The 23,737-nt window shown below is 40.5% G+C and overlaps 1 protein-coding gene across 9 annotated transcripts in view; it reads right to left on the reverse strand.

The window, feature by feature from the left end:
- TTLL5 (tubulin tyrosine ligase like 5) overlaps positions 1 to 23,737 on the reverse strand; it is a 259,441-nt gene that overhangs the window by 61,043 nt on the left and 174,661 nt on the right. For all 9 annotated transcript variants that reach the window (XM_037503833.2, XM_054691987.1, XM_037503831.2 and 6 more), the window contains one exon: positions 9,544 to 9,758. In XM_037503833.2, coding sequence (XP_037359730.1) covers positions 9,544 to 9,758 — 215 coding nt within the window. The remainder of the gene's footprint in view (positions 1 to 9,543; positions 9,759 to 23,737) is intronic.

Below are 23,737 nucleotides of genomic sequence, written 5' to 3' on the forward strand. Positions count from 1 at the left end.
ACTTTTTTTCTGCTGAGCTTAGAGTTCTCATAAGTATTTTCTACATGACACTAAATCCTGTATATGGTTGAAGTCTCTCTGCCATTTATATCTTGGTTAATTTCTTTTCAATCTTTCTATATGTTAACAACAAAAATAACTAAGATCATGAATTTACCACTCCCTCCACCCCATTCTTTATACCCCTTGTCCTTTTCCTTCCCCACACCCTCTTTACTTGAGAGTACTCAGGATGTTTAGTGATGTCCACTGGTTTTTGGAAGTGTTTGCACCTGATCTAATTGTTCGCTATGTAAATGTCCAGCATTTCATTTTTATCGTTCTTTGCTACACATAATTCTCTCAACTTCCCTCCTGCATCTCTACCTTTCTTATGGCTACATAATACTCCACAATATGGATATACCACATCTTCTTTATCCAATCATCTGTCAACAGACAGGCTGCTTCCATGTCCCAACTATTGCAAATGATGTTGCTATGAACACTGTGGAACATACGGGGCCTCATACTGATATTTTCATATTGTTTGGATGTATGCTCAAATGGACATTACTGGGTTGTGCAGAATTTCCATTTTTAGCTCAAGGTAAATCTAGATCATTTTCCAAAAGGGTTGCATCAGTTTACATTTCCACCAACACTGTAAAGGGTTTCTTTTTCTCTGCATCCTCTCCAGTCCCTGGAAATCTTTTCAATATGTAACACTGTCAAGGGTGTGAGAGGGTGTATCACTGTGGTTTTAACCTGCATCTTCTTGATTAGAAATGATGGTGAACATTTTTTCCTATCTTTTGGTTTTCCAGATATCCTCTTTGGTAAATTGTTTATATCTGCTACCCACTTATTAATTCATTTTTCTATTGAACTGCATGACTTTTTTGTACATCTTAGATATTATTCCCTAATCAGTTATAGACTATGTAAATACTTTCTCCCATTCAGTAAATTTTTTTCAAACTGTCTTGTATTTTCTTTCTCTGTGTAGCTATTTTTTTTTTTTAATTGAGGTAACACTGGGGTACAACACTGTATGTGATTCAGAGGCACACAGGATCATACCTCCTCAGATGAGGTCACCACACCACACATGCGACCAAGACACCTACCATCTCCCACTGTATGAAAGTCTTTGAGGTAACACCAATTGTTCATTTTTGTTTTTAATTCCATTACTGCAGAGGTTTAATTACCAAAAGTATCCTTTTTGTTGATATTGTGGAATGTATCACCAATGTTTTCTTCTATGTATTTTGTTGTTGCAGGTCTTATACCTAAATCTATAATCCACTTGGAGTTTATTTTTGCATATGGGTCTTGTCTGGCTTATTTCACTTAGCGTAATAACCTCAAGATTCATCCATGCTGCTGCAGATGGTAGGATTTCCTTTTTACTGATGGCTGAATAATATTCCAGTGTGTATGTATGCATGTGTATATCACATGTTTATCCATATATTAGTCACACATTAATGGTCAGATAGGTTGTTTCCATGTCTTAGTTATTGTGCACACTGCTGTAATGAACATGGGAGCACAGACAACTCATCAATATTCAGTTTTCATTTCCTTTGGATACAGACCCAGAAGTAGTATCGCTGGATCATTTGGTAGTTGTATTTTTAATTATTTTGAGGACCCTCGATCTTATTTCCATAGAGACTGCAACAATTTATATTCCTAACAAAAGAATTCCCTTTTCTCCACACCTTCACCAATGCTTGGTATCTCTTATCTTTTCGATGATGGTCATTCTAACAGGTGTGAGGTGATACCTCCTTGTGATTTTGGATTGCATTTTCCTGATGATTAGTGATATTGAAAACCTTTTATATGTCTGTATAGCTTCCTTAGAAAAATGTCTATTCAGCTCCTCTGACTATTTTAAAATCAGAGTTTGTTTTTTGTTTATGTTTATGTGAGTTCTTTATATATTTTGGCCAGTAACACACTGTCAGATAAATGATTTGAAAATATTTTCTCCCATTCCGTATGTTGCCTTTTCAATTCCTTAATGGTTTCCTTTGCTTGCAGAAGTTTTTTAGTTTGCTATAGTCCCACTTGTGTATTTCTGTTTTTGTTGCCTTTGCTTTCAGTATCAAATCCAAAAAATCATCATGAATAATAATGATAAGAATCTTAGCTCCTGCTTTCTTCTAGGAATTTTACAGCTTCAGATCTATGTCCAAGTCTTTAATCCACTATTGTAGCGACTGCCCTCCCTGTTACTTATCCTTGACTCCTTTGTGGTAAATTGACAGTGTTTATTTCTGGGTTCTCTATTGTTTTATGGATCCATGTGTCTTTTTTATGCCAATGCTACACTGTTTTGAATATCTCTTTAAAAATGCAGTTTGGGGCCTCCCTGCTGGCACAATGAAGCAATCCACAGCCTCTGCAGCATGAGTTTGATCCTCGCCGGCCAGGGAGAAACCCACATGGCTCAGCAGACCTCTCCTGTCTCACCTGCTGCTCCCCTCAGCAGTGTATTTCAGTCAGTCTGCCTGTTCTGTTCCCCACTCTGTCTCTGGTGGATCCTCTCACCCCCCACATCTCTGGCTTGTACCCCAGCTCTTGTATGCATAAATAAATGAATCTTTAAAAAAAAACATGCAGTTTGACATCAGGTAGTGTGATGCCTCCAATCTCTCTTTCTCAAGAATGCCTTGGCTATTCAAGGTCTTCTGTGGTTTCATACAAATATTAGGATTGTTTTTTCTATTTCCATTAAAAAAAAAAAGCCATTAGTATTTTGATAGGGATTCCACTGAGTCTGCAGATTGCTTTGGAGAGTACGGACATTTTAACAACATTAATCCTTCCAACCCATGAGCATGGAATGCTTTACCATTTATGTTCTCTTTCTCTCATCAATGTGATAGTTATCAGGGTACAAATCTTTCACCTCTTTCATTAAATTTATGCCTAGGTATTTTATTCTTTTTGAAGTATCATAAATGGGTTTGTTTTCTTAATTTAATTAATTTCGCTAATGGTTCATTGTTAGTGTATAGAAATGTAACTGACTTTTGTGTATTGATTTTGTATTATTATCCTTGTTAGTTCTAATGGCTTTTGATGGAGTCTCTAGGGCTTTTTATTTATAACACCATGTCATTTGCAAATAGAGACAATTTTACTTCTTTCTTTTTGATTTGGATGACTTTTTTTTCCTTTTTCTTGCCAAGAGCTCTGGCTAGGACTTCCAGTACCATGTTGAATACAAGTGGTGGGAGTAAGCATCCTTGTCTTGTCCTGATAATTCTTATTGTCAATAGTTTGCAATATAATTTTATTTATTTATTTATACAAGAGTCGGGGTACAGGCCAAATGTGCAGGAGGGTGAGAGGATTCACCAGAGACAGAGCGGGAAACAGAACAGGCAGACTGACGAAATACACTGCTGGGGGGAGCAGCGGGCGAGACAGGAGAGGTCCTCTGCACATGTGGGTTGCTCCATGGCCGGCAGGGATTGAACCAACACTGCAGAGGCTGCGGAGAGCTTCACAGCACTGTGCTCAACCTCCTGCTCCACCAGGGAGGCCCTAATATAATTTTTTGATCCAAGTTACTTAAAAGAATGTTTTAAAATTCCAAAATTATTTGGGGATTTTTAAATTTTATTATCTCATTTTACTGTAAAGTGATCATAGGATAAAGACTGTATAATTTCTATTTTTTGAGGAATTGATTGAAATGTTTTCGTTTAGGAAGATATTCCATGGGAGCACTGCAAGGTAAAAAAGTTATGTGTATTAATTTAATCTTACTAATTATACTGTTCAAAACCCTTTATGTCCTGATGTTAGGCCTCTTTTGCCTATAATAATGATACTTCAGTTCTCTTGTTGGAATTCATCCTTTTAGGTTGAGTCTATCTTCTCTCTCATCACTTTTATCTTTGTATACTTTTTCCCTCAGGAGTTTTAAAATTTGTCCTTTATTGTACCAATTCAACTTTTTGTGGTGCCCAGTTTCTGTTCACTATGTTCAACCTAATTTTTCACTTAGGTGTTTCTCATTTTCATGCAATCCTTCTTTAGCTCAGACTGACTGCCCTCTCTAATGACAGCTTTTTCTAGTCCTACACATAAATTCACTCTACTCCTAAATTTTAAGAATACACATTAGGTTTTTCCTAGAATGTTATTTTTTCTTCCTTGTTTAAGCTTATTACAGGGATAAGCCACTTCTCTGAAGAGTCTCCATATAGTTTTCTTCTAAGCTATGCCCTATTCTCAGACCTCAAGAATAAAAAAAAAAATTTTTGTTCACCCTAAGAAAGTCTAAGTTTGCCATTAATGACTTATGCTCATAAAGGAAGTGATAGCAATCCGTCTGTCAGAGGCTGGGTAAGTTCCTGCCAAATCTTTTTCAAAAGGATTTTCATAATCAAATAAGAAAGAAGTGAGAGATGGGAAATACCCAATGGTAATTATCCATTGATAATAACTTTTAGCAACCATCTTAAGATCCCAGCAGGCAATGATAAGAAGTAAGATTTTAATTTCAAATACACAAATATGGATCACCAAAAGACGACCTATCATTGCACCACTCTTCTGTATTTTTCCTCCCCCACTGGACCACACGCATTCCAGTAGCAACTTTTGGTTGGGTATGGTTATTAATACTTATTTTTTTGACTGATATAACATTGTCCATGCCAAAAGCAAATCCTAAGCTCTCCAAATGCCACCCCTAAGGTCTAAATGCTGAGGTATGGTAGAGGAATGAGAGGGTAAGTGACAGAATTCTTGACTGGCCCTCACCTCTTCCTACCTCCAGGCCCCGCCCCTTAGAGTGAGAGTATTGTCTGGTGCATTCCAGATCTCCCACTCATTGTCTAGACTGCATATTCATTGGAAGGTTGTAAAGTGCTGTTCTTCAACTGAATCCTTTTGTGGTACATCTACTAGAAATTCCTTAACACCTCAGTAGGAGAGAGACACTAATTCTTCCTCCTTAGTAGTATTTCATTGGCTATTTAAGTGGTAAACTGGTGTGAAAGGGAGGGAGGGAGTTCCTAAGTACTGACATTGCATTTTCTCAAAGGCAATGTTTCAAGAAGATTACTCTGTCATTTACTGTTCAGGATAGATTTAAGTGGAATGGTAGGGGTATTTGAAATTAGTGGTCTACAGGGAAGAGTCTAGGGTTAGCACAGCTGGTAACATGGATTCCAGTTTGAGCTCTGCCACTGACCACCTGTGTACCTTGTGACACTCATAGTCCCACACGATGCCTCCACTCCTTTAAAAAAATTTATTATTTTTATATTAGTTACCTCACAACCATTCCCTTATTAATCTTTTCCCTTTTCTTACCTATTTGCAAAGTTCCAGCTCTAAAATTCCACAATTCTGTATTTTGAAAATGCTTAACTTAGAAAACCCTGTATTTAAGGTGGTTCTTGAAACTACACATAAAGGCTGAAAAGATGGACAGGAGATGGTTAACCTACAATATGACATTTTTACATCTGCATCAGGAACTCACTTTTGGACCATTAGAACTTCTGACCACTCTGTCTCATTTTAATGACTCCTATGTTAAAAAGATACAGGATCTTGTTCTTTTTTTAACCTGATCTTTATATTTTTTGACATTAATCTCTGAGCATCTTCCATTGTATTTAGCTGATATCAGCGAAAGTTCAGGTCACATTAACTGATATTTGGCTTTGCCATGCTGCTGAGCTTGCTCTTTTTCCTCTTCCTTATTTCTAGCAGTTTTTAACAAGCACCACTGTCCTGGGTGCTGACACAGAACAGCAGCTACCTTCAATTTCCACTGAGGTCACCCTGATGCAGAATAGCCTAAAACCTGGGGAAGGAAAAGTATCCCTAGCTACTTAAAGAAAGGCACTTTAGTTAAGTCTCTTTCCTTTCTTCAGAGAAGTCCTAAGGTGCCACAGCTTTGGCCCTGCCCTCCAAGTTCATCTCTAGTCTATGAATTTTGCCCAATTCCCTAGCAAACTTTAATATCCTCAGGTTTTTTTCTCTGCCTATTTCCTGGACAGTGTGAGTCTGGCTCTGAAAAGTAAAAAAAGAAGAGACCGTTTACAAGGAAGAGACAGTCCATGCGTGTGGAGCTGCTCACAGGCTGTCCCTCCTCGTTCAGCTGACTGCTTGCAAGAAATACCACAAATAGTTTTGAAAGGAGGATCTGAAGCGGGTATTAAATTATGAAGTGTTGCAAACATTAGAAAGGAAAATCAAGAAAGGCTACTGGCACTATGGGGAAGGTAAAAAAAAAAAAAAATCTAAATCACTCTCGTCCCAGAATTGACAAATGAGATTTAGCTGAAGGAAATATAAGTATATGACTTTGAGAACTATTCAAAGAACTGCTGGTCCAAGAGGGGATGGGGAAAATGGCTGTAAAGCATCAGGATTAGAAAACAAATGTGCTCATAAAAAAGCTTTCAATGGAATAGACAGAGAACAAGTAATTTTGGTTAATTATTCAGTGGGGACAGTGGTTTTTGTTTTACAGATGGGAAACTGAAACATTTAGAGGGAAAGTGACTTGAATATTACCATAAAGAAATAGGACCCCACTGTTCTGACTCTCAACTCCCTTTGCACCAAAATCTAAACGACATTCCATCTTTTATGTTCTATTGTTCTCTAAAGTCAACCCTCTAGGATGTGGAAACTTTGATGCTCTTGGAAAGTGCTTCTATATTTGTCCAATGCCAACTTCTGTGCTAGAAGTTTGAAGTTAACCCCAAAACACAGGGCTTGGCATGGTCAAAAGCTCATTACAATTTCTCATTAGTTGTGTCTCTTGGGGCAACAATGGCATTCCTGAGTGTGACTCAGTATCACCAGTCATAACTGAATGTTCCCGATTAATCTGAACTAAGCCAGAGGAAAGGACATATGCAAATCTCAGCAAGTGAAGCAACATATTTTACAGAAAGTAAAAATTTACATGAAAATTTCTTGAAATGCCTGTATAGTGCTAGCCATAATAATACCTAACACTTATTTGGCATACATTATATGCTAGGAACTGTATTAGTGCTTGATTGAGATTCATTAATTCATTTCTTTTTAAATAACCCTCAGAGGCAGGTACTATTTTCCCACTATTTTAAATAGGAAGCTGAGCTGCATAAATTTTAAGTGACTTGCTATGCTGGCTAGGAATAAGAATGACTTTGGGAAAAGAATATACTGGCTGATACTCATGGTCATGAAAGATTTCTCTAAATTAAAAATAACTTCATCAGTTCAAATAAAGTATGGAGTTTAGTTCATACTAATGTGTAATTTGTAGACAGTAATGACAGATTCTTAGTATGGCAATATAGGATGTTAATAACTGTGGGTAGTTATCTTTGCTATTATCTTTAACCCTTTTCTGTAAATCTGAAATTAATTTATAGAAAAAAATTTAAACAAAAAAACTTTCTGGTTACTTCATAGAACTTTTCATTGAGTCAGTTCAGATCAAAACAGTGCTATTCTTTTTCCTAAAAGTCAGAAGAATATTAAAAACAGGATGTCTTCACACCACTGTACATTTTACATGTAAATGAGAGAACAGTAAAGTCTCTACTAATGCTAACTTATTTAGCTACAGAGACTTGTGCTCGAGTTTTAAAAGCAAATTGGAAACTATTTCCTGGAACAACGCCTTATAGCATGCCTTTTGATACTTGGAATATATTTCTTCAATTCTGAAAAAAATCTTGCTTTTCCCCCCTTCTGTGCATTTTTGGTGCTGAGCTGTTTCCGGTTTTCCCACACTCCTGACTGTTAGAGAGAAGAAACCACAAAAATGCAGCAAAGCAAAGTTTGTCCACAGAGCTGCAATTCCATCTCAGAAGGCTGGAGAGTTCTGGCAGCAGCAAATTCAGGGCAGTGAGTGGCATCTTCAGTGTCCAGTCCTGCTGCTTGCTGCTGAGCCCACCCCTCCATCAGCCAGCCACACAGGCTGCCAAGGAGCATCAGGGTACTGGCAATAGAGGGAAAATCCACAACCAAGGAGCACACAGGCAAATTCAACATTCACATCCGACTCACTAACTTTCCCACCTAATGGTGGAGTTCTCAAACTGGTGAAGCAGCGTGTGGTTAGAGAATGCTTGTGCCAGGGACTAGGGTTTATTGAATTGTTCTATTGCTGGTCTTGTTCTATGTGCTTTACATGTATTAACTCTGCTCATGTTTATCAACTATCCTATGAAGTTGATATTCTTATTATCCTCATTTCACAAATGAGATAACTGAGGCCAAGAGGTAAAGTAACTTATAACTTGCTGAAAGTCTTAGGTTAATAGAGTGTGGGGTGGGGTTATGAATGCAGGAAGTCTGGTTCACAGCAACTTTGGGATCTGTCTTGACTCCTTCTAGGACCAGGGGCCATACAGTCTCCTTTCTATTGGGCTATTGGCCTTCAACCATGTACTGCAGCCTTCCCTGCTGTTTCGGAGAGTTCTAAAGCCATTACAATGCCAACTATTCCTAGAACAGTGGTTGGTACTTAGTAGGCATCGAATAAATATTTGTTGGATAAATCAGTGATGCAGCATTATAATTAAATAGCCACAGGGATTGTTTGCCATCTAAATCTAGAAACTGATTCACTGTCCAAGAGGGAAAAAAACAGTAACTGCTTTTTTTGTGTCCCAGGATTCTTATAACTAAAACTGACTTTGTAAAGGACAAATGAAAGAGAGGCCTTAATGAGAGCATAAATCTCCTTTAGATGTTTATACATCAGGGAAATGCCTGCATTTTCTAGACATTTGTGAAAGGTTCCCCAATTTTAAATGGGCTGCTAGAATCAACTAGCCCCCTTTATTGGTCTATTCCTGGTTCACTGGCTAAAAAATGGGTGGAATGGCTAAAAAATGGTGGTGGAATGGAGGCTGTGATCTACAGAAATTTGATTCAGGCATGGAAATGTCTTTTTGAGGTAAAATAAATAGACCACAAAAGATATAAGAAACATGGCTGCCACACAGAGCCTGCTGACTAATGGGGTTAATCACCCTCAGCGAAACCCTAATCCTATGTTCTCCCATTCAGGGGCCTAAAAGTGAACAAGGGAGGGAGGGGTGAAAAATTTTATATGAAACTGAAAAGATTTGACTCTGGAGAATGACGAAGAGAAGATACATCCAGGAGGAAGTTTTTACTTCCTTTCTTGAAGCCCAGTTTGCCTGGTACACTGTCTGACTGTAGCTCTTGCCAGAGGCCAGCAGAAGTTAGCAATAACCTACAGGTAGCAGCTTGACAGCAGGGCCTGCCCCTCCCACGGGGCAGAGCTCAGACTCCTGCTCCTTTTAATGGCTCGCCAGGGGACTCAGACTTGCAGCTAGGGCTGAGAAGCAGTTAGCCTTTATTTCCCATTAGGTGTTCTTATTTTCAACCTTCAGTACAACTGCTTTGAAGGTGCCATAAGTAAAGAGTACATAGAATTAATACAGAATTATAGAATTCTACATAGAATTTTGTATCACATAGAATTAATATAGAATTAGAATAGCCCAGAAGAAAGTGAACAGAAGATTATTGAAAACTTACTTCGAAGCCCTCTGGGATGTTGTCTTTCTGAGGATTTGTTTGTGATTGGATGGGGGCTTAGGGATGAGGGAGGAAGAACTTGGAGGCGGTACCACTTTTTGTGGCAGACTGGTTGACTTCTGGCCATTGGCTGCGGCACTTGAAATTCTGCACGCTGCACCATTGTGAATTGTCCATAAATTGGAGTTAGGTAGTGTCTGGCTGCCAAAGATGGCCTGTAAGAAGAAAAAAAAAAAAAAAACCTGATGGTCATGTCCTTCACAACTCACATGCTGTAAGCGAACGACTGGTTTGCAATCCTGGAATGGGACAAAAGGAAGAGGGTGGACTGCTAAAATAATTTTTAAGGAAAAACTTCTCTAATAAGTCTGGCTTCAGAGAAGGGCAATCTCTTAAAACATTGAGATGATCTTGTTAAAAGCAGCCTGGGTTAGGAAGCAGGACACCTGGGTACTAATATTGGTCCATAGGAGAGAGCCAGAAAAGCATCTGGTCTTTTTTTTTTTAACAATGTTAATGAATCCCCCCTTTACTCATTAGAAAAGAATTAACTCAGCAAAGTAATCTGAGAATTGACTTCATAGAGACCACAAGTGAATTTGCTAATAGATTCTATACCTGGCACTGTTCTGAGTGCTTCACATAGTAATTTTCCATCAACAGTTTGAGTTAGTTTTAGTTTTTTCTTATCCCATTTAATTTTAGTTTTTTCTTATCTGCATCTGGTCTTGGTCTGCATTTCCTCCATTGTTAAATTCAACAAATATTTAATGACTGTCACCACATATTTAAAGAATGGATGTCAAGTACTGGAGATGTAGCACAAAGCTTAACTCAATTCACGTTGGGAGTCAGCTGGCTAGAGCACAGTGAGCCTGAGCAAGGAGGGGAGGCTGGAACAGAAACCAGGAGCCTGACCAAGCGTAGCCTTGAGGGCTCTTTGTAGAATTCTGGCATAGTAACACCTTGTTGACCTAATTATTAACGCAAGATTTTACATTTGAAAACGCTTTCAAAGTAAAATTGCTACATGACTACAAGTTACTGTATGAAGGCAATATCAACAGAGTGGTTTTGCTTAGAGGTTAAACCTACAAATAAAGATTGAAAAACCACCATTGAAACACTAACATATATTTGCAATTATGTACACCTTCAAGTAGATGCTTGAAAAATTCTTACAACTCATTTACCTCATTAGAAAATGTGTTTTTGTGGCATAATTTTGATACTATTCCATTAACACTATCCACACTGCTTTCAATATGCATGCATTAGAAAGCTTTCAATGTGATAGAAGGAAATATAGGCGAAACACTACGGGATTTGCACATCAAAGACATCTTTACAGACACATCACCCAAAGCAGTGATAGTGAAGACAAAGATAAACAGCTGGGACTACATCAAATTAAAGAGCTTCTGCACAGCAAAAGAGACAATAACAAAAACAAAGAGAAACCCCACCAACTGGGAGAACATTTTTGCATCCAACACTAATGATAAAGGACTGATCACAAAAATCTGCAAAGAGCTGATGAGACTCAGCAATAACAAAGAAAATAATCCAGTCAAAAAATGGGCAGAAGAGCTAAAAAGAAACTTCTCTGAAGAGGAAATGCAAATGGCCAACAGACATATGAAAAAATGTTCAACATCACTTGTAATCAGGGAAATGCAAATCAAAACTACCATGAGATACCATCTCACACCAGTGAGAATGGCACATATTAAAAAAACTAGCAACAACAAATGTTGGCGAGGGTGTGGAGAAAAAGGAACTCTCCTGCACTGTTGGTGGGAGTGCAAACTGGTCCAACCACTATGGAGAGCTGTGTGGAGATTTCTGGACCTACTAAACACAGAGCTTCCATATGATCCAGCAATTCCACTCCTAGGTATTTACCCAAAGGACACAGAAACATCAATTCCAAAGAGCACCTGCACCCCTATGTTTATAGCAGCACTGTTTACAATAGCTAAGCTTTGGAAACAGCCCAAATGCCCAAAAGTAGATGACTGGATCAAGAAGATATGGTACATATATACCATGGAATATTACTCAGCATTCAAAAAAGATAAACACATGCAATTTGCAGCAACATGGATGGCGCTGGAAGGGATCATGCTCAGCGAAATAAGCCAAAAAGAAAAAGAAAAATACCGGATGGTCTCACTCATAGCAGGAATCTAGAAAACTTAAATAAGGGACCAGGAAAATGAATATAAGAAAGTGAAAATCAAAATCAACAAAAAACTATGAACCAGAGACACTTTTTGGGGGGTGGGGGGCGGGAGGGGAAGGATTGGGGTCAGAATGGGGCGTTTGCAATTGTATGGGGGAATATAAAAATAAAATTTAAGATTAAAAAAAAAAAAAAGAAAGCTTTCAATGTGAAACACTATTAAGAGAAAAAGAATACAATTAACAAAATAGAACTGTTTATTAAAAGGATTTTTGGCAATTGATTTCTATCTGTACTATTTAAAGAGACAGGGAGAAGTGTCCTTTCCTCATAGGAAGTTATAAGGAGTAAGATCAGATGCTCTTTTTTTTTTTTTTTTTTTTTACATAGAACTGGAGTGCAGACTAGAGGAGGGTGGGGTGGGGAGAGGGGAAGAAGTATTCACCAGAGACAGAGTGGGGAGCAGAACAGGCAGATCTTCTGAAATACACTGCTAAGGGGAGCAGCGTGCGAGACAGGAGAGGACTGCTACGTCATATGCAGGTTATCTCCCTGGACGGGGATTGAACTCAGGCCACAGAGGTGCCTAGCTCTGAGACTTAACCCCTAGGCCACGGGAGGCCCCAGAACAGGTGCTCTTAGGAAATGTTCATCTTGTAGATAAACTTCACTTATATTATTTTTGACCTTTATGAATTTTATTCTTTAAGCTGTAAAAGACGAACTGGGTAGCTCTACTAAAATGTTAACCAACCTTTCTATGCTGAGCCTGGAATTGTCCCATTTCAGGGACCTATGCATAAAGATCCCGGGCTAGCAGACATGAAAGGGGTCGGGGGTCTTACCAGGAGTACACGTGTTGGACTGAGATGTTTGCCAGAGGGAGAGGATGTGAGCATTTTCAAATGGACCAACCTGACTGAGTTGGCCCTCATTTCCGCAGACACCCCACCCCAGGGAAAACTGAAGAGCTGTTCCTGGCCTCCATCTCTGACCCAAAGAAGGGGAACAAAGGAAGACTCAAGGCCATGGGCAAAGCCAGGCGGTAGAACTGTGCAGTGTACATGTGGGGAGGTCTTCAGACGGTCCAAGAGGGTCCAGGAGGACTGACTCTGCTCCAGATAGACTTCACAGACAAGCAACCAAAGTACAGCAAGAGGCCAGCTTGTGAGACCGGATCTAGAATAAGCTCAGTCCTCTCCATCTCACTCCTGCTGGGTCCATGTCTGAAGACCACAAACTCTGCAAGAGACTCAACTGGAAGGAAGAAAGCACACAGGATATAGATGTCCTCCACCCTTGCACCCACTCAACATTAATATCTGCATAGAATAATTCTGAAAGGATATACAAAAACGTGCCAACCACCGTGGAAAAGGACTGGTAAGCCAGAGCTGTGGGGGGTGGGGACTCATTTTTAACTAAATATTATCTGTATCCTTTTGAATTTTGTACCACGTATATGTATTCAATCGTTCTTTATTAAAAGAAATACTGAAAAATTAAAAAAAAAAAAGAAATACTGAAAAATCAAAAGGAAGTCAAGTTCTAGTAAGATTTAAGCAAGTAACAAATAACTCTGAGGACAAGCCAGAGTATCCAAATGGAACCCAAAGTTTCCACCACCTACTTCAGGACTCACCATTACACAGGGCTGAAGAAGGAATGGATGGCTCAACACTCATAGCTAGAGCCAAATTTGATCATCAGTGAAAGGCAAGAGACTCAGGTGAGCAGAAAGACATGTTATGAAGTCAAATGTGTCTGGACTCAAATGAAGGCCTGTCAATTTCTCAGTGAGCGACCTTTTCAAGTTACTCAAACTCCCTGAGCCGTAGCTTCCTCACAAGCCATTGTAATTGCTTTGCTGGATTGTTGGGGATGGAATAAAGATCACATAAGCAAACCTATTTAGGCAGTCAATCAAGGTTTCTTGTAACAAATCAAAATACCAGGCACACAACAGACATCCAACAAATGCTGCATTCTTTCCAAACCTTCACCAAAGTGAGGAACCAAAGGACAGATGCCAAGCAAATCTGCCTACCTGTAATAAACTCATTTTACCAGCTAGTCATCTTTTCCCCCCCAATAACTAAATTCCTAAAAATAGGATAGGCAATTATGTGCTTACATAGAGAAGCAATCTTGTAAGATGCTCATTCTCTGGACTTTGAATAGTTCCTAGTATGTTATTTGTGTTCAGCTCATATTCAGTCACAAAATGTAAGGAAGCTCTTATGCAGATCCCAAACAAAAATAAATTCACCTTTCTACATGCAGATTTTGTGGCAGGACCTTAGACACTGATGTTGCAGAGTAATAAGATCAGCCTTTACTTCAAATACCAAATAAAATGTTGATAAAGACTTTATTGCCTCGATAATAATTTCTCCCTACTATCACTCCCCTGGATTTTGTCTGGGTAATAATGTGTACTTAGCTAAAATATTATCTTCCCAATCTCTCCTAAACCTAGATATAACCATGTGACATGGTTGTATAATGTCAACAGAAGTTTCCAGGTACAGTTTCTGGGAAAGTTCTATGAAGGAGGCAACTGGACTGGTATACAAATTTTGCCCCTTACTGTTCTTCCTTCCACTCAGCACACAGATAATCTAGCAAGAAGCAGGCAGAAAGGAGGGTGCAAGTTACTTGCTCAAGGTTCACAGGATGAAGAAGGGAGGTGCATCGGCTTCTGATAGCAGCATGGAGTCTGGGAGAGCCTATTCTTAGATTTGTGATTATGGGGTGGGGGGCGCTCTAACTTCTTTAAGTCACTATGCAGATGTAGAGGCTGGGGGGCAAGAATAAAGGGGAAGATTGGGGAAAAGAAGGTCTATTCTGTTACATGCAGGCAAATGGAAGCTGACTGAGCTGAGATATAATTCACATTCTACCAAAGAGTCAAGCTTGCTGAAGCCTCAATACAACACAAGGCATCTCAAAAAAGCAGAAACTCTGTCCAAATATAGAAAGTTTCTAGGTTTGAATCTGTTGTTTGGTGATCACACTAATATACTAACAATCTAATGAAATGAGTATAATTCTACATCATCCAAATTTCCAAAGAGTCAGTAATACAGACAAGTTCCCAGGAGTTTCACCAAAACCAAGGCTAAGTGCAATGAGATTAAAGCAATAAAATCAGATAAGAAACCCAGGAAAATACTCAGGCAATGCTGAAAGCAGGCCCATGCATGGATATGTTTGGACCAATGGCAGAACTCAGCCTTCCCAGGCCTCCCATAGCCCCTACTGGGCCCTGATCCTACGGTTCCACAAATGATCTATCATGTGAACTGTATTCATCCTGGTATTCATTCATAAATGGACAGAAAAATTATATAACGTTCTTTCTATATAACTTCTAAGAAATGTGAGGTTTGGATATACACTCCTAGCACTCTGTGCTTGTGGTCCAGCAGCTCAGGAGTGGGGGCTGCACGGCCATCAGTCAATGTCCTGGGAATGTGAGCTGTGTAAGCACTGGCCTCTGCTCAAGAGCTGGTCAACATATACAAGACTTTTGCTTCTTTATTGGGTGTGGGAAACAGTCAAGCTTCAGCAAGGAGACTTAGAGAAAACCACAGTTTGAGGGCTGGCTTGGCCCCAGGCAAAAGACTGGAAAGGCCCTCCTTCTCCCACAACAGAAGGGTACTCGTGGGTGGGAAAGAGGAATTTCTGATAGACAGAACACAGACTGCAACTTGGAAGGCTACAGGGACGCAAGATCTGGGCTCTTACTAGAAAGATAATACTGTTCAGAGATTAAATTCTGGGAGGTTTTTAAAAAATTCCTTCCAGAAAAACACTCCTTTTAGTCTTTACTTGGGCTTCTTTGGGTGATGGAACAGAGTTTCGATGGCTCTTTGTAGTGAAATAACTCTCTTGATTCATTGTTTGAAAATTAAGGGAGACAAAGTGGGCAAAAGTTAACCTCTATTTGGAGATTAAGGTCTCCTTTGCAGCCCTTCTCTGATATCAGAAGAGCAAACATTTCTAGGCATTATTCTTCCCATGTGAGATTTTACCCTAACTTAGATAAAGTTCTTAACACAGTATACAGAGTCACTTCTTACATGTTTCTCTCTGGCAGCTCAAGTACTGAAGTTTACCTTCCTGAGCATGTGAGACGTGAATCACTCACCTTACTATAACCAGGTCGAGAGCTGTTTAATGCAAAGAGCACATTATGTCTTTTGTGCAACTATACGATGCTATAAAAAGCTTAGAGGCAAGGTGAGGGTGAGGCTGTTTCTCTTTTGGCAAAAGCAAACTTCCAGAATGCCTCTGCCTCATGCTATATGGAGTGCTTGGCTGTCTTCCACTCACGATCTTTGTCAGCTGGGACAACACTGGAGGCTGAGCAAGCAGGACAGTACAACTTCTGGTGAGGTGAGGTCACAAGACACTCGGCAGTGCTGTGATCCCAAACGAGTGGGGTAGAAATCCAGAAGGTGCTACTGTTTATATAGAGAGAAACTGATGACACAAATACCTGAGACAGAATATTAAGCTGCCAGTAATATTGGAAATTCTCTGAATAGGCTTCCAGTTTTAAAGCCAATCAAAAAGTTCCTTTTCCTCTAGCCAGCAGGAAAAAGGTTCTTATTACTTCAAGTGACCTACTCTAAATGTGAATACAGGTGGTTACCGGGATAGAACAATTTAGGATGAACTATGATTCCCCAACTAGATGAAATCACTGTGTTTCAGATAGTCCCTAGATCAACTGTACATGCTCAACGCAGGTCATTAAAAAGATTTTTCAACATACTCATAAAGATCAGACTCCTTTATCTAACCAAACTGAAGACACCAACAGTAGTCTGAGTTGGTTTCTCAATAGCAATGAGACACTGACCTTGGGCTAGGTGTGTATTAAAGTCCCCGAGTTGTGAGGCAGCTGGTTAAGGCCAGAGCTGTAGCCTGTGACCAGATAATCCAGTGAAACTAGCCCTAAGACAGCACATGGATGATCTTCCCTCACTAGCAGACCCATCTCCTTCTAACAATAGAATGAATTAGTCAGTTGGTAGAGATGGATATTCTGATGGCAAATCTAGACTCGTGATTATTGACGCTCCTGTGCTTTCTATTTCTTTCACATCTCCCTCAATCTTTCATATCAATGCAGCAATGTCTGGACACTGATCACACAAACTCACAGGAATAGGCACACCAAGGTTGCCTTTTTCTGAAACACTTTAATTCAATAAACATCCATCAGAAAAAGTTTTAAAAGTCACTTAAAATTCTATTGTCAGAAATAACCTCTGGTAATAGATTGTTTTTCTGTGTATATACAGATGTATTTTCTATGCATATATGTGGATTTCTGTGGGCCTTCAAAACCAGGGTGGTAGTCAATGTTTTGGAGATTGTTTTTATTTCATTCAAGTATCTATCTTGAGCATTTGTATACATCTATAAGGGTAGCTCTAGATCACTGTTTTAATGACTGCATATTTTCTATATGGTTTACATAACTTAACCAATCACCAGCATAAGAATGCTATAAACTGACAGATATAAATATATCTTTATGGAAATATGTTCATAATAGATTTTTAAGTGGGGGATAAAGCACTCCTTGCCTCCAAACCTTGTATTTCCATGTTAAACCCATACACACATTCATGTTGTCACCAGTTTGTTTTGCTATTTAACAACAGTGTTGTGATAATCATCATGCTATTTCTAGCTTTTCCCATGTTACATTAGCTCCTTAAAATAATTTCCTTGAACTTGAGTAACTGGATCAAAAGGCTGCTACTTCTTTTGTTTTAAATCATACTCTCCCCCAATCAATTTGCCCTCTCTAAAGGCTGTACCAACTGCATTTCCATCAGTATGTTTGAGAGGATAATTTCCTTACCTTTCTTTCTCAATGTGATTATTATGAGGAAATAGCATGTATCCCATGAAATCTAGTTTATAATTTGAATCTAATGCTGTTTCTTTTCTTTCATGTGTTTACAAGACATTTATACCTTTGGACAAACATGCTACTGATGTACTCAGATATTTTTTTATTCGTTTTGTCGTGGTATTATTCTTTCTAATCCTCTCATTAGCAACTGTGAACAAATTATTTTGCATGTAATTTTTGACCGACTAAATAAGTAAGCATTTTAAAAATGTATCTAATTAATACTTTAGGAACCTTAAACTTCTACAACACTGTTAAAAATATTAGCTTCACCAATTTCTGCTTCCGGCACAGGAAGTTTAACTAATCATAACACTTTATATACTAAGGTTAAAGACAACAAATAACAGAAGAGATTTGCATGCCCATCTTCACTGAAACATTAATCACAGTAGCTAAGATGTGGAAGTAATCTGAGTGCCCACCGGTGGTTGACTGGATAAAAAAAATGTATATAATTGTATGTACAATGGACTATTACTCAACTATATAAAAAAAAGTCCTGTCACATGAACCTTTAGGACTTTAAAGGGTGAACCTTTAGGACTTTATGCTAAATAAAACAAAGCAGTCACAAAGTAACAAATGCTGCATGATTCCACTTATATATGGTATCAAGAGTACATAAATTCAGACACATAAAGTAGAACAGTTACTGGGAACTGGGTGAAGAGGACACGGGAAGCTGTTCAACGAGTAGAGTTTCAGCCATGCAAGCTGGAAATGGTCCAGTGATCTGCAGTACAGCAACATGCATCCAGTTGACAATACTCTTCTGTACACTTAAGTGATAAGTGGATAAATTTATGTTATGTGGTTTTTACCACAATGAAACTTGTCATGTATTTTTTATCACAAGTGGCTACAATGGTGGGCTATCTCACCCCAGTTAGTGTACACAGTGTTCAAAACTCCAAAAATCCTAAAAAGTAATACATAATAGGAGCAATAATTTTTTATTGAGCTCTAAGCACTTTACATGTTATTATCTCATTTAATCCTCTTGGCCATTTGACTGGGTCTCATCTCTCCATATAGAGGAAGAAACCAAGGCACAAAAAATGCCCATAACTTACCCATGATCACACAACTACTAAGCAGTAAGCTGGGATCCACACGCACAGAGGAATCTGATTTCAGAACCCCACTAAATGATCCTACCTTTCTTATATATGTTAGGCTGACTCCCTTTTATTTATTTATTTAATTAAAAAGATTTATTTATTTATTTATACAAGCACTGGGTATAGTCAGAAGTGTGGGAGGGTGAGAGAATTCACCAGAGCCAGAGTGGGGAGCAGAACAGGCAGACAGACAGAGGACACTGCTGAGGGGAGCAGCAGGCAGCAGGAGAGGTCTGCGTGCCATGTGGGACCATCGCCGGCGGCCGGGGATTGAACCGGCGCTGCAGAGGCTGCGGGCAGCTTTGCAGCCCAGGGCTCAACTGCTGCGCCACCAGGGAGGCCCGTGACTCCCTTTTAAAGCAAATCCATTGAAATCAAATCTCCCATCCTAAAGTAAATCTAAAACAAATCCAGCAGTGTGTTCAATTTTCATCAAATGTATTTAAAAAAACTTTGTTGCTAATTTTAAAAGTTAAAGTATGCGTCACGGCAGTATATATGTACAGGCCAGTAATATCAAAAGATCAGCAGAGACTTCAGTTTGAGAGCCATGATCAGAAAGATAATTCATAAGCTCATTTTCAGTTGACTTTCTTAATCTTTTATTTGCCAGTAGTTTTAGGGAATCATTTACGCATCAGGACTCTTGTGCTCCTACTGAAACAGGACTATAGCAGAGCTACAGCTGTCCAGGGAACAGTGCCCAATAGAGGACAGGTTCTGCTGCCTTATAGAGGGCAGGTCTGTGGTTTCTTCACTCATGCACACAATTGCTAGACCACTCAAGCTCAGGGAACAGAAATGGGGTTTATTTAACAAACAGGGAAACAGAGTCTACGGCCATGAGTGGCAGGCTGCCTCACCCCAGTTAGTGTACACAGTGTCCAGAAATCTTAAACAAAAGGCTGCTCATCCAAGATGGTATTGGAGCTCACAGCATGTTGGCAAGCAGTGGGCCAGGATCCAACTTACTGCAGCCACAGCTACAGTCAGATAGACAGCACCGGACACTGGACCAGAAAACAATGGAGAGCAGCAGCACCAGGAGGTGGTGCTGGATGATCAACAGCTCTCAGAAGGTGACCAGGACACAGAGTGCCTGTCACCCATCAACAGTGCTGGACAGCACTGGCCAGTAGTGTCAGTTACTACTGGTCACTGGTATTCAGCTCTTTGTGAGTTGTTGGCTCACACCAACAACAAACAGCTCTTTGAGACATCCAGCTTGAGGCCTGATAATCCTTTCAGAGATAGGAAGTGGCTCCTGGCTTCTGCAAACCTCTGTGGCTTCTTCTTTTGGAGGGTGGCTGCTGGATGCTTCTGAGAGGATCCAGGCTGAGAAACCAATGTCCAGCCTAAGCGAATGAGTCCAAGCTAGCAGGTCTCAAAGCTGCACTCAGGAGTGCAGCTGTCCGAGCAAGTCTGAAGTCTTGTCCAAGTGAGTGTCTCTTCCCAGCTGGTTTCTGCCACAGCCTGTAGATTCTTTCCAGGTCCCCCCAACCTGTCTGATTGGACAGGTTTCCTCCCTATGGCCAATTGGACCATTTACCCATCAGCTCATAGCTCACACCTGATCGGTCCATTCTATGATCCAGAAACCAAATCTGCAGCCCTCTCCACTGCCTGCATCTGGAGGAGACACAGCATTGGAGCTGGCCCTGTGGGGTGATGGGGGCTGCATTCCCTGGTGATGTGGTAGGGGAACCATTGCCATCTGCCATCCAACCACTGCTGTCTTCTGCCAGCAGACTGAGCCCTGCTGGGGCTACTGATGGTGGGCAGTAAAATGCTTAACACCACTGCCCACCACTGGCTGCTGCATGCACTGCCTGCAAGCAGTGCTCTGGGGCCAAGAACTGGAGCCCCAAGGAGGGGCTCCGTTTCTGTGTCTGTATCTTACTCCCCCTGATCAGTCAGATGAAATAATTAGACAAGACAATCTCTAAGTTCCCTTAAAATGTTAAATTCAAAGTTTGTAAGGGTAGGGTAAGTGAAAAATTATCAGGCTTTTCTGCCCTCCTGCCATTAGGATTGATGATGGATCCTTGCGGTCCTGAATGCATGCCTGATGGCGGGCACCTGGAATAGGGTGTGGGCATATGTAGATGGGATTCACCTGGCTAAGACTGGGCTTATAAGGGTGGCATCACGGGGACGCTATCAGAAGCAAGGAGAACGAAAGAACAGAACAGCAGAGAAGCAGAGGCCATCAGAGAAGGCCGGTGAGCCCAGAAAGAGTGAAGACTTGCCGGGGGCTGGGAGGCCTGCCAGCCTCCCCACTCCCTGGGACCCCTGCCTGCTGTGTACCTGGTAAATCCAAATAAAAGCCTGCAAAAGCCACCAAGGACTCCAGGACTCCTCCTTCACCCTGTCTGCTTGGGTCATAGAAAACCTGCACTGTGCCCATTTCTGCCACTACAGTAAATATCCAACTTATCTGTTTTCAAATGTACACTGCCTTCTTTGGCTCAGAATCCATGTGGCTGTCCCACTGTGCCTCTTTCCCAGCCCTTGCTGTCATGTATTTGTTAAGCTGCTTGTAGTGGCTGCATCTATCTCAGGATGAGGGGCTTTCTGTTTAAAGATGAAGCCTTTCATCATCTCACAAAGTTACTGCTGTGAGTCTTGTGTGTATTCACAAACAGAAACAAACCACAGGTCCCAGAGTGAGGGGAGGAAATGAAAATTGGTGAATGAGGCAGTTGTAGCAAATCCTTACTTTAAGGATAAACAACGAAGAAGATGAAGCCCGAGCAGTTGGTAAGTGAACACAGAGATGCTTCTCTCTCAACATAACTACAACCAGGCAGAGTTCTGAGTGTCTTTTATATTTTCCTTTACGGGTATGGAGCAGGATAAGCAGCAGGAAGAACAAAACAACTGGAACGCCTTGTTTGATGATCAATGTGTGAAACAAGAAGAAAAGGAAGTGTCACGTCTGTTAAGGGGGAGAGTGACAGAAAAGGCTTTGGAATTCTCACACCTGGTTTGAGTAGTCGCAAACAGATAACTGTGTGACCATGTGTAAGTTACTTGAACTCTTTGAGCATCAGTTTCCCCATCAGCAGACAGAGCTAATGCTACATCTAGCACATTGTAGGCATTTGCTATCTGTCCATTTCCTTGCCCTCACCTTCCTCCCTCCAAGATTCCAGAGGAACACGATTCTAGCTCAGAAAACAAGCTGATGGTAACAAAAGGACTTCCATCACTAGTAGTAATGACTCAGAGGAATGAACTGATGTCTACGTTGTAATAATGCATCAGTAATCATATTTCTATGAAAATGAGAAAGCAGGTGTAAGAAACATGGAATTACCCAGGCTCCTCTGGCCTCCCGCTGCCAATCTCTGTGGCTGCGACCTGCAGCTTTATTTTCCTCCCAGGTTCCATTACCCACATGTGATACTGTGTTATTGTAATGAAGTGCTTAGGCGTGTGAGCATGGGCACACGCACCAAGATACCCGGACCGATGAGCTGGAGATCACGGGGTAACTGGGAAGTTAGACTGTTGCCTGCCTGCTGGACTGCCTGTGTATCCGGTCCCCTGCTTCAGCATTAAAGGCTGTGTTAGATATACCTGATGTTCCAAGATTCTTTTCCGTTTGCCCGAATCAAAAGTGATCCTGCCTGGCCTGGAATGGTTACACAACAGCAAGCATCATATTAATCATGAAAAATACCTGTGGTATTCCCACTTGTATAGGAAATACCTGTCATGCTTCCTAGATGTCGTCTGAAAAACACCTATCACAGAAATAAAATTAAAAGAGTATGACCAGTAACAATAGCAGGGTTGAAAGGACAAAGTGATAATTGAAGAGGTAATTCCTGTTATTACTAACAAGCCACACAAATGCTCCAAATCTCTAAACTTCTACCATGTATTTCACAATACTCTGTGGCCAGTCGTTCCTGATTATATTGCTAAAAAATAAAAGTTCAAGGAAGGGTAAAATATGGGTCTTTTTTTTTAAGATTTATTTATTTTTATACAAGAACTGGGGTTATAGGGTAAGGAAAGTATATCAGGCTTTACTGCCCTCCCGCCATTAGGATAGATGAGGGAATCCTGAATGCATACCTGATGGCGGGCACCTGAAGTGGGTACACCTGGGCTGAGAGACTGAGTTTATAAGGGCAGCATCACGGGGACGCCAGCAGAAGCCAAGAACGAACAGAAGCCAAGAGAACACGAGGCCAGAGAGCCCCGATAGAGTGAAGACTTGCTGGGGGCTGGGAGGTCTGCCAGCCTCCCGGCCCCTCAGCACTCCTGCCTGCCATATGCCTGGTAAATCTAAATAAAAGACCTGCAAAAGCCACTGAGGACGCGACTCCTCCTTTACCTGGTCTGCTGGATCAGAAAACCTGCACTGTGTCATTCCTGCCCCTACAGGGGTACAGGCCAGATGCATGGGAGGGTAAGAGGATTCACCGGAGACAGAGTGGGGAACAGAACAGGCAGACTGACTGAAATACACTGCTGAGGGAAGCAGCGGGCGAGACAGGAGAGGTCTGCTGCGCCATGTGAGATTCTCGCCTGCCGGAATCGAACCCGTGCTGCAGAGGCTGCGGACAGCTTCACAGTGCGGTGTTCAACTGCCGGCGCCGCCAGGGAGGCCCAAATATGGGTCTTTCTAAGATTTTTAATTTCAAGAACAGCTATGAAGATATTTCTTTAATTAAGACTCTTAAGTGGGATAAAGTCTAGACCAGAGTTTACAAGTGTTTAGTAAACCTTTTCTTTTGACATAGTACATATGAATAGAAGTCATGCAGATACCCAAGAATAATTTCTCTTAAAATTCTTTCTTTTTAAATTCAAATTTACAGGTGTCAATAAATACTTGTTGAATGTATGAACTGAAACTTGAAATTTACATAATATGTCTAACTACTATTTATTGAATGTTTAAATATCCTGTCAGGGAGGTGGCACATAACA

Source organism: Talpa occidentalis, unplaced genomic scaffold, assembly GCF_014898055.3.
Source record: "Talpa occidentalis isolate TD23 unplaced genomic scaffold, MPIMG_talOcc4v2.1 talOcc4.11, whole genome shotgun sequence".
Classification (NCBI taxonomy): domain Eukaryota; kingdom Metazoa; phylum Chordata; class Mammalia; order Eulipotyphla; family Talpidae; genus Talpa; species Talpa occidentalis.